The sequence below is a fragment of the Callorhinus ursinus genome, unplaced genomic scaffold (assembly GCF_003265705.2).
Source record: "Callorhinus ursinus isolate GAN/ISIS: 27379988/994484 unplaced genomic scaffold, GSC_fseal_2.0 scaffold18, whole genome shotgun sequence".
Lineage (NCBI taxonomy): Eukaryota > Metazoa > Chordata > Mammalia > Carnivora > Otariidae > Callorhinus > Callorhinus ursinus.
Window position 1 is genome coordinate 5,051,537 of NW_027397080.1, and position 12,324 is coordinate 5,063,860.

Genomic DNA, 12,324 nt, shown 5'->3' on the forward strand with positions numbered 1-12,324 from the left:
TTTATTTATTCTACAAACACATGCTGGGTCCCTGCTGAGAACTTGGCACCTTGTCATGTGATGGCAGGAACTCCAAAGTAAATCCCTTACCTCTCTGCCCAGCTCAGATTCCTGGTCTTACTAGAGATACAGGGGGCAATCCTAGGGTTTAGAGTAATCAATTTAAATATTTGGCATGTTCAGTTACTCAGGTTTGGGTGTGGAATAGGTAGAGAATTAGACTAGGTTTTTTTCTAGGCAAGCATTTGGGAAAAGAAGGGTAAGGAAGTGATTATAATTATAGGTCAGTGGTTGTCAAACCCTTCAGTATCAGGAAACTTTGGTATCCTTAAAGACAAAGCTTTTATTTATGGGGGTTATCCATACCACTGTATTAGAAATTAAAACTTAGAATTTTTTAAAACACAAGAATATACACGTACACATTCCATTAGCTATCAGAATGATAATATCACATATATAGCCTCTGGAAAACTCCACTGTGAGAGAGAGTGAAAAGGGGAGATAATGTTTTAGTATCGTGAAAATAATTTTCATCTTATAGACCCCCAAAAGGATTTCAAGGTCCCAAAGAGGTTCCCAGACCATACTTTGAACACTATGTTTTTTAAGTGTGTTTTACTAAGAATGAACATTGGATCATTTCAGGTTTTCAGTTACTACAAATAACACTGCTGTAAGCATACATTTACACGTATCTAAAATGTACATGTTCAAGAATTTCTCTGGAGTTTATACCTAAGGTTGGAATTGCTGAATCATAGAGAATGTACATCTTCAGACTTTTAGATGATGCCTGCAATGCCTCCCAGGGAGTCTTCTGAAAATGCTGCTGTGAACATTCTAGTACATGTCTTTTGGTGCTCATGCCCTTCATTCCTCTTGGGTATATGCCAGGGTGTGGAATTGCTGGGTAAGAAGAGTATAAAGCTAAGTGGTTTTTCAAAGTGATTTACGTTCCCATCAGTTTGACTCACCACAGTTTTATTTAAGAAGTGTTCCCCTCCTCCACCACCACCACAGAATTACAGGGGCAACTTTATTATAAATAAGATGACTGTGTATATGTAGGTCTATCTCTGGGCTGTTTTACTGCCTTGATCCATTTGACTATCCTTAACACCAATATCACATGTCTTAAGTACTCTAGCTTTATAATGAGTCTTGATACCTAATGATGTAAATACTCCCTCTAGCTTTGCTGTTATTTACCAAGAACGACTTGGCTATTCTAGATCCTTTGCATTTCCTAATAAAATTTAGAATTAACTTGTCAATTTGGACACATGCACATTAAAGACAAACTGCTGGGATTTTGATTGGAATTGCATTGACTCTTTAAGTCAGTTTGATGAGAATTGAGAGTACAACTTGAGTCTTCTGGCCCATGAATGTGATATATCTCTTCATGGCCATGTGGTATCTAGATCTTCTTTAATTTCTCTTAGAATGTGTTACAGTTTTTAGTGTGGATGTATTGCATGTCTTTCACTGAATATTAGATTTGGGGTTTTTAAATTTCATTTTCTAATTGTTATATAGAGAAATAGAATAAATTTTTGTATATTGAATTACATCTAGTGACCTTCCCAAATTCATTTTTTTATTTTAATAGATTTCATAGATGGGAGGAGATACAGTTTATGTAAAAAATCATGTCATATGCAAATAATGCTTCTTTTTTACAACCTGTATTTATAGCTTTTATTTCTTTTTCTTTCCTTGTAACATTGGCCTTCAAATACACTGCTGAATAGAAGTGGTGATGGTGAATATTTTTATTTTGTTCCATATTTCACCATAAAGTATGCTGGCCTCTATTGATTTTTTTTATAAATGATCTTTTCTATAAGGAAATTCCAAATGTGCTGATATTTTTTATGATGAATGAGTATTAAAGCTTGTCAAATGCTTTTTTTTCTGCATCTATTGAGATGATATATGGGTTTTCTTCTTTATTTTGTTTATGTGGTAAGTTCAGCTGATTTTTTTCCTATTAAACAATCCTTGTATTTCTGGGATAGATTCCACTTAGTCATGATGTTATCCTTTTTATATATTGCCAGATTCAATTTGCTGATATTTTGTTAAAGATTGTGCATCTATGCTCATGAGGGATATTAATCTATAGTTTTGCTTTCTTGTAATATCTTTGTCGTGTTTTGGCATGAGGATTATGTTGGCCTCATAAAATGAGTTGGGGAGTGTTCCCTCTTCGATTTATCTGAACAGGTTTTGTACAATCTATTATTATTTTTATTTCTTCTTTAAATGTTTCTAGAATTCACCCATGAAGGCATCTGGGCCTGGAATTTTCTTTGTAGAAGAGTTTTTCATTGCAGTTGCAGTTTCTTTATTATGTATACAGCTCTTCATATTCTGTTTGGTCTTCTGTCCATTTCAGTAAGCCATTTTTTCAAGGAAGTTGCCCATTCCATCTAAATTTTCAAATGTAGTTGCATAAAGTTATATATGATGTCCTGTTATTATCTTTTTAATACCTGAATTATCTATAATGAAATCCACTCTTTCATTCTTGATATTTGTCTTTTCTTTTTATATTTCTTAATCAGGCTTGTTAAAGGGTTATCTTTTCAAAGAACCAAACTTTGACTTGATTTTCTCTGTAGTATATCCGCTTTCTTTTTTCCATTGGCTTATCCACTCATCTCTATAATTTCCTTACTTCTACTTTTTTTGAATTTAGTTTGCTCTTTTCCTAGCTTTTTGAAATAGAAGCTTAGATCATTGATATTTAACCTTTGTCCTCTTCTAATACAAACGTTTAAAGCTATACATTTTTCTCTGAGCACTGCTTTAACTAACCTCACATTTGGATCTGTCATATTTTCATGAATTTTAAGTTCCAAGAATTTTCTTATTTCTATTTTTATTTCTCTGGTATTTGAGTTATTTACAAGTATATGTTACTTAATTTCTTAGAATTTGTGGGTTTTCTAATTAATTTTCTGTACTGATTCCTGTTTAATTCCACTGTGGTTGGGTAAGTGGGAGTGGGAGGTGCAGGCTTCCAGTTATGGAATGAATAAGTCATGAGAATAAAAGCCACTGCATAGGGAATATAGTCAATGATATTATAATCGTGTTGTATGGTGACAGATGGTAGCTACACTTTTGGGGACTATAGCATAACATATAGAGATGTTGAATCACTGTGCTGTAAATCTGAAACCAATGTAACACTGTGTTCCATCTATACTCAAATAAAAAATTAAAATTAAAAAAAAGGGAAAGGCTCAAGATATCAAAGCAAAATAATATTAAGATTCTTCCTTTTGACACTTCGCATTTCTCTTATAAGACACATAGTTTATGCTTAACTGTATTAACATAAAGCTATTAAGCTGTGATTAGAATAAGCAAATGAATGCAAATGTATAAATTGAATCAGATGGCACAAAAGAATCTGCAAATTCTTCAGTTCCTGCCTGCAGGTCTTTGTTTTTAGAGCTATAAATATTTCTGTGTTACTGATAGTGGAGCTGAACACAGTAACCTGTTTATGTTCCTGCTGCATTAGAATTTATTAATATAGAGTGGTTTATAAAAGTTTTCCTAAGACACCAAGGCAACAGTGTTTTCTAAAAATAAATGTTGTTGAAAATCGTGGCTGAGAATAAATAAATAAATAAATAAATTCCACTGTGGTTAGAGAAAATGTTCTGTATGATATCAGTTCTTTGAACTTTATTCAAAATTGCTTTTTCACCCAGCATATTGCATAAGCATTTGAAAAGAAAATGCATTCTATACATATTGGGTGTAGTATCCTATAGATGTCAATTAAGTTGGTTGGTTAATTGGTTATTTATGTTATTAGTCAGTTAATTGAGTTATTCAAATCTTTCCTACCCTTCCTGATTTTTTTCAACTTCTTAACCTATCAGTTACTGAGAGAGATGTTAAAATCTCCAGCTCATAATTTGGATTTGTCTGTCCTTTTTTGTTCTCTAAACTTTGGCTTTACATGTTTTGGGTTATTAGGTATATATAAATTTAACTGACTATGTAATCTTGATGAAATATTCCTTTTTAGTGTAGTCATACTTCTTGCCTTAAAGATTAACTTGTCTGATATTAATATAGCCACATGAGCTTTATTTTGGTTAATGTTTACAGGGTATATGTTTTTCCATCTGTTTGTTTTTATCTTTTTATCTGTGTCATATTTCAAGTGTCTCTATATTTCAAGACCCTCTTATAAACAGATATAATTGAGACTTGGGGGGCGGGGTTGGTGCAGTATGTTAATTTTTTCCTATTAATTGTTTTACTTAATCCACTTGTATTTAATATTATTAATTTGGATTTAGGTTTACCATTTTGCATTTTGCTTTTTGTTTTCTCTTTGTCTGCATTCTTCCTCATTTCTTTATTCTTCCTTTCTTGCCTTTTGGATTAATCAGGTATATTTTATTACTCCATTTCTCTCTCCTTAGCTTTTAGTGATACATTCTTATATAATTCTTTAATTGGTTATCCTCTGCAAATATGTATGCTGGACTTATCAAAGTATTCTTTAAATAAGTGCTCTGTAACCACTCCCCAAATAATGCAAAATTTTTAACAAAGTTTGGCTCCATTTATCCCCTCCTTCCATCCTTTGCGCTGTTGCTTTCATATAATTTACTAATACATACATTATAAACTCTACAAACCATTTTATAAGCTTTTGTTCTAAGTAGTTCTTATTCTAAATTCTTTTGTATCAAGAACATATTTGACCTTTCTTATGCTCTTCATTTCTTCCAACAGTTCCATCTTTCTATCCGGAATTACTTTCCTTCAGCCTGAAGAACTTCCTTTTTATTTCCTGTAGTTTAGGTCTGCTGGTGACAAATTCTCTCAGCTTTGATTTGTCTGAAAATATTATCTCACCTTCATTTTTGAAGGATATTTTCACTGGGTATACAACTCTAGGTTGGCAGTTGGTATATCTTAGCCCTTTAAATATATCATTCTGCTGCTTCCAGCTTCTACAGTTTCTGTTAAAACATCGGCCATCAGTCTTATTGATACTCCTGTAAAAGTAATGTTTCTTTTCTCTGACTCCTCTTAAAAATTTGTCTCCGTTTTTCATTTCATTTATATTTTATCTTTTATTTTCAACAGTTTAACAGTTACGTGTTTTGGTTTAGTATGGGGGACTTTTTTGGAGGGAGGATTTTTGCTGCTTGTAGATTGCTGAGCTATTCTTTCATTATTTTCTAAATACTATGTTTGCCTAATTCTCTCTATCTTCTTCCCCTGGGATTGTAGTTACTCATATTTTGGATCCATTGACTATGCCCACATGTCTCTAATGCTCTAATCTGGTTTTTTTCCCATATTTTTGCTTCACTTTGGATGTTTTCTATTGATTTTTCTTCAAGTTCATTAATCCTTTCTTCTGCTGGATCTTGTCTTCCCTTAAATCCATCCAAAGAGTCCTTAATTTCTCATGTTACATTTTTAATTCCCGGATGTTCGTTTAATTTTTTATATAGATTCCAGTTTTCTGTGGGTTTTATCTTCTCTTTTATCTTTTTCTCTACTTTCTTTAACATATTAATTATGATTATTATAAAGTCTCTGTTCCATTATCTGGATCATATATGAATCTTCTATTGTCTGTATTTTCTCTTGATTACCAGTCACTTTTTTCTGCCTCTTTTTACGTCTCATATTTTTTGTGATATACTGGATATTTTATATAAAAGAACTGTTGAGGCTCCAGCTAGTATCTTCCATTAGAAAGAATTCTTCCTTTCCTCTGTTAAGCTAATAGGATAAGGGCCTGATCCTCTCAGTCTAATCATGGATTGAGCTAGTCCAGGTCTGGATTATACCTGTAGTTTATTCCTATTTCTTGGATATGGGCCCTCCGGGGCTCTTGATTGAGAACCTAATAGGTCTCTCTATCTTCTCAACCCCGAAAAATTGCAAGAGACTGTCCTACCTTTAGAGGTATAGGGGTTTTAGTTCTTTAACCTCCCACTCCTTACAATTTCAAAATATGGCATTTATCTTGAAGAGGAGATATGTGTTTGAGGTAGACCTCCTTCTTCTAGTGGGACCTTATTTATCCCCTAAAGCCACAAGATTATAGGAGGTTTCATTCTTCCTTGTAGAAGCTCTCAGCCTAGCTTCACATGTCCAGTGTACAGGCTCAGAACTCAGCAAATGTCCGATGGGGAAAATCGGCCACATGCATGGAGCTCAAGTTCCAATCTGTTACAGCAGCCTATTGGATTTCTCTTTCCTCTAGTAGAGGTCCTCTGCATAGGCCACACCTGATCCTCAGCTCATGCCCCAAATTGGCAAATGTTCTCAGGAAAGAAAACAGTGTCAACTACCTCAGAAGCCCTCCCTACTCATTCATGTCTGGAACTCCAGTTCATCTAGCCCTTGTGATTTCTACAACACTGCAGCGTCTCTTCAAAGAATGTATCTGACTTTTCCTAATTGTTGCATCAGCAACACCGCATTGCCATAATCTATTACATCCTACCTAGACGCATAAACAACATTACCCTCTACCTGCCCACTGTGATTAGTTTATGAACTAGTCTCCCTAGTTCTACTCATGCAGCTTCTCTTCATGCTTAGAATAAGTTCAGATTCATTTTCACCATCTGCAAAGTCCTACACAATCTTATTTCTACTTCCTTTCTAACCTGATCCCCCACCACTCCTCTTTGCTCACTCAATTCTAGCTCTACTGACCTTACCATTTCTCAAACACCCTGACGTGTTCCCATTTCAGAATCTTTGCGCTTGTTATGTACTCTCTACTTGAGAGGCGCTTTTCTCGGATTTTCATAAGGCTTTGCCTTTATTTCATTTGGGAGCTCTGTGTAAATGTCACCTCCTCAAAGAGAACTTTCCTCACCCCTCTCTCTCCTTACCCTTCTTTAGTTTCCATCATAGCACTTACCTGGCAGTATACTGTATATTTATTTGTCTGTTTTCTTTCTCCCCAACTAGGAGGTAAGCTCCATGAGAGTGGAAATTATTTTGTTAACCTATAGTAAGCGCTCAGTAACTATTTGTGGCATGAATTAGATGTGCTTACCTTGAAGAATTCTCAATTTAAGGAGGAGGTGAATGGTTGGAGTAAAATGGAAAGTACCCTAACATAGATGTCTCCAGAATGCTTTGGGGGTGGAGTGGTACTAACTTAGTTGGGGAATGATCAGACAAGGCCTCAGTAAGGAGGTGGCCCTGGAGCTGAGTAATGGAATCTGAGTATTGATGTTTACTTGACTAGGAAGAATAGGGAACTCAACATACATGAATGAATTGGTGTTCAGAAAACAAGTGGGCTAGAACATAGCGGGGATGTGTGTCAGGAAATGACATCAGACATAACTGGAGAACAAGGCAGGGATAAAGTCACAAAAGTCCTTGGATATCAGGATAAAGAATTTGGACTTTACATTAAAGGTAATATGGAGCAGAGATTTTTAAAGTAAGGAGAGATGCTGTCAGATATATGTATTTCCATGTGTTTCCCTACTCCTCATTGCAATAATCCCACTAAAGCTTTAAGTAGATTGGTGTAGAAAATGCCTAACTTGGTTGTCAGGACCCAGTTTCAAAACATAAAGTCCTTATCCCAGTTTACTGTGTAACCCGGGGAAGGCATCACTTCCTCTGCTGAGCCTTGGATCTTCATTCTTAGCAGGAAGGGATTGTAGGCTTCTAAAGTCATTCCATCTCTGAGCCTATGATTCTGTTTATATGCTTTAACCAGATGCCTTGGGGAGAAAAATTTAATATTTTCTCTGCATCTGCCAGAAATAATTAAAACTTCCAATTCTAACCAATCTAAATTCAGTTCTCCTCTGAGATTTTCTAACATTTAGGTCAGATGCCAGGAAACCAGCTTCTTGGGATAAAACTACCCAAGCAGAAGTAGCAAGTCCTTTTTTCCCCCCTCTGGGATGGGAATGCAGGTGGGAGGAGGGGGTGATAGAATGAGTCTTTTTCTTGCAGTTGTGATTCCAAAGAATCCCTATCCTGCATCTGATGTGAACACTGAGAAGCCCAGCATCCACAGCAGCACCAAAACTGTCTTGGACCATCAACCAGGGCAGAGGGGGCGTAAACCAGGAAAGAAGCGGGGCCGGACACCCAAGCCCCTAATTCCCCACCCCATCTCTACCCCATCCAAGTCAGCTGAACCTTTGAAATTCCCAAAGAAGAGGGGTCCCAAACCTGGCAGTAAGGTAGGTAAAAATGTGGGTTTCCTAGAAAGGGATAAAGGGTTATAAAGGGGTAGCTCACTCATATCCATCCATCTTGGAAAGGGGCATGCATGGCCCTATTTTCCACCTCGTGTATGCTTTTAACAGGAATCTCCTAGATTGTCATCCCTGCTTAGCTACTTAACTGGGAGTTGGTAGTATTAGAAATAGGATGGTGTGGGTAAAAAACAAATTTTGACTTTGAAAGCTACTCACATTTGAGGGAATTCTGGTCTAGTGTCTTCCCTAGTTGGAAGACCCTGCTCCTAATTGTTAACCTGCCCAGAGCGGATGCCCAGGCACATGATCAGAAAGAGAAAATTGACTCTATAAATGTATTTCTTTTTCTATCCCTGTCCCTTCTTTTAAAAAAGAAAGAAAATTATTGAATACCTAGTAAGAATCAGGCTCTGTATCAGACACCATTACATACATATCACATGATGATCACAAAACCCTAGGAGATGAGTAGTGTTAAATGTTATCTAATAGTTAAGTAATTTGAGACTTAGAGATGTGAAATGACTTCCCTAAGGTCACATAGCTAATAAATGGCAAAGGCTCCAGAGATGGGACTCCAGATGTTCTAGTTCCAAGGTCACTGCTGCCCTACCATGGGTACCATGGCCACTCTCCCACATTTCCTGAAGGAGATAGGGTACGTTGGGTACTCTCCCATATTTCATGCAGGAAAAGACTGCTGAGTCAAGTGTCACTGAGCACTGTTAACTGCAAGTACCACCTTTTAGTCATGACCAATTCTTCATGCATATCTTCCCTAGGGAAACCATTGATAAGAAAGTTCCTCAGCTGCTTCTCTACGGCTTCCTTTAGCATCACCTTCTCCACTCACTTTTTGTCAAGGGTTTTCTTTGCAGCTCCTTCCTGAACTAGACTAGCTGAGTTTCAATGTGGAAATGATACCTAGTTCTCCCTGAGCACCCCATTCTAATCTCTTGAGTTCTTCCCTAAGTTTGGTTGTTTGGTTGGTTGGTTAGTTGGTTGGTTGGTTGATTGGTTTTGTTCTCTTTATTAACTTCAGCTGACTTCAGTTGTTCTAGAATATAAGCTCCTCAAGGTCAAGAACCTAATCTTGTTCTTCTCTTTTTCTCCTGTAGTGCCTTCTATCTCAGTCTCTTCAGAGATGTTCAATATATGCAGGATGGGTGGATGATTTTAGTTATGATGTTCTACTTGAGATTATCTCTTGTTTATTGGCTTTGAATTCTTGATGTCACATCGTGATCTTTCTATGTAACACATATGCTCTTGATCTATCTACTACTAACCCCTAACCCAGATCCTGATTCTTTTTTATCTCCACTACTCTCTTCTTATTCTTCTGCTGTGGAGAGAGACCCAAGGCTCTAAAGATTCCAAGGCCAGAGAAGCCATGCTTTTGATGATGTGAAGACATTTTGAGGACATCTGATTAAAGAGGGAAAAAACTTGTAAGGTTTCAAAGAACCAGAACCAAAAAATAGAAACTCAAGCAGACAGGCATTGTCTCAACATAAAAGGAACAGTTAAATCTATCCCAAAACAGATGTAGTGATCGGCCAAAAGATAAAAAGGAAGGAAAGGAGGGAGGGAGGGAGGGAAGGAAGATGGAAGGAAGGAAGGAAGGGAGGGAGGGAGAGAGAGAGGGAGGGATGGATGGATTAGTGATCTGCCATCACTAGAGGCATTTTGTAATGGACTGGATGAATCATATGGGATGGATGTTTTCAGGAAGAAGGAAGTAAGAAAGGGATGGTTGGATTAAGTGGCCTTTAAGATCCTTCAAAACCTAAACACTATGATTCTATGATTTCCTCTGCTCTGCTTCCTCAGGCAGTCCTAAACATAGTAATAACCAAAGTCCCCTTTCTTTCCAACCTTCTTGAAAACAATAATTCTCATCTTATCCTGTATTTTATGGGCTGGCATTTGACTCGCTAATTCCCCCTCCTGTCCTTTTGCCTACTTCTGTAAATGTGTATATGCCTTCCACTTAACCCATGACCCTTCTGTTCCTTTCTGAAGTAAAGTGGTCTCATGACTAGAGCAGAGGCTTCAAAGCCAGACAGATAGGTTTATATCTCATCTCCATTTGTTACCACTTGTGTGACTGTGGGAAACTTTGAATAAGGCTCTGAGCCCTAGTTTTCTCACCAATAAAATAGAGATGAGGTAAAATATGAAGAGATGTAATACATGTAAATGCACCTATCTCAAACAGAAATGGCTTCCATCTCTCTGCTTTCTTCTACAATATTTGGGCACCAAACTCACCAGGCTTGTTCCTTCAGGGACCCCATGAAATCCTACCACCAACTCTGTGAAGTTGAACTGCTATTTCCTTTCTTTCCTGACTCCTTGCTTATTTAGACTTTGACTTTTAGCAGTATCAAAAAAAAATGAGGAAATGTCCGTGCCCCATGTATGCTTTGAATGTTTCGTGTTTGCGTGATAACTTCCACAGACAAGGCCATCTTATATATGACCACTGTCACTGGTGCTGCTGCTTTAGATCATACACTCCTGGAAGGCAGACAGGTTTATATCGCTCCCAGCGGTGGACCCTACATGGCACATTTAGTAAAAAAGGGATTTCTGGATCTCAGTGGATGATTACATTTTCCTTGCATTCAGAAAGGCTTTTAGAAAACTGTTTCTTGAAAAGAAGCTTCTGAGATCTTTCTTCCCTAGAGATTGCCCTGAACAGCATAGAGAAGATACTAGATTTTTCTCAAATCATTTCTATTACTTCCCCCATTATTGGTATTCTATACTGTGTGCTTCATTGAAAATATTTATTGAGACTTATAATATGGCAGTTGCCATGCTCGGAGCGTAGGAACCCAGAATCAGACCCTCAAGGAACTCCAGGCTAATAGAGGCCAGCAGTATGTGAATATATATGACAATACCTTGTGACAGATGCAGCACAACGTACAGAGATAGCACAAAAGATACAGTAATTAGGGGAAATCTAGAAAAGTTTCCTGGATAAACAGATTTTTATAAAGTGAAAAAAGAAAGAAGGGGCATTCCAAGCAGAAGGGGCAGTTTGTTACAGTAAAGGTATAGCCCAGGTAAAGCGGCAGGGTCTTTAGAGAGCTATCTTAGTTAGAGATCGAAACCTTAGAGGGTAAAGTTTAAGATAAGAAATGGCAATGGATGAGCTGAGGAGGTAGGCAGAGGAACAGGTTTGCAGTTAGGGGAAGGGATGTTTCCATTTTTTGAAGAGAGAAGCAAAGTACAAAATAATGTCAAAGTAGACTTAAGCCTCAGAATTTTTTTTCCCTTTTTTGCTTTTGTCTGCCCAACTGATAACCTGGAATTTCGAATGATAATACTGAATCTAGTATAAAAGACTGTGAATTAAGCTCCAGCTCAATGGGAGCCCAGAATCTTATACATAGATTCGGAAAATATTTACTAAGCATCTACTACAGGTAAAAGCTCTAGGCAAGATTCTGTGGAAAACAAAGATAAAACACAGGCCCATCCACAGAGATATTTCCATCTCATGGGTGAATCGAGGGCTAGGAATAGAGAAATCAGAAGACGAGTTACCTGTCACAGGTAGCAAACTTCTCCCCATCCATTTTGACAGAGGAAGCCTCGGACTTTGCTGAACCCACCACCCACCTCACCAACAACCAGCACCCCTGAACCGGATACCAGCACTGTACCCCAAGATGCTGCCACCATCCCCAGCTCAGCCATGCAGGCCCCCACAGGTAAGAGCAGATCATGCTATTAGCTGCCACAAGCCCCAGCCCCACCCCCAGTCTGTCCTTTCTCTTGTCCTGCACCAGCAGTTAGCACCCCCACCAATGCATTTGTAAACCTAACTCAAATCTTTAAACAAATGTTTTATCTTTGGCATTTGAAATAGTTTCAGAGAAACCTTCATCCTTTCAAAACAATAGAAGAAACTTGGATAGATGTCCTGTGAACTCAGAGTTGGGGAGCTGGGGCATGGGGGTGGGGTGGAGGTGAGGCCAGCACCAGGAGCCCCCCTTGCCCCGCCCAGTTTGTATTAATATGCATCCTTTCCAGTTCCCTGTGCAGAATACTGATCCCT

General features: G+C 37.6%; 1 protein-coding gene across 5 annotated transcripts in view; it reads left to right on the forward strand.

Moving 5' to 3' along the window:
* SCMH1 (Scm polycomb group protein homolog 1) overlaps positions 1–12,324 on the forward strand; it is a 118,658-nt gene that overhangs the window by 66,848 nt on the left and 39,486 nt on the right. For 4 of the 5 annotated variants that reach the window (XM_073902803.1, XM_025856567.2, XM_073902806.1 and 1 more), the window contains 2 exons: positions 7,999–8,231; positions 11,851–11,977. The exons of the other annotated variant lie outside the window; for it this stretch is intronic. In XM_073902803.1, coding sequence (XP_073758904.1) covers positions 7,999–8,231; positions 11,851–11,977 — 360 coding nt within the window. The remainder of the gene's footprint in view (positions 1–7,998; positions 8,232–11,850; positions 11,978–12,324) is intronic. 5 annotated transcript variants of the gene reach the window in all.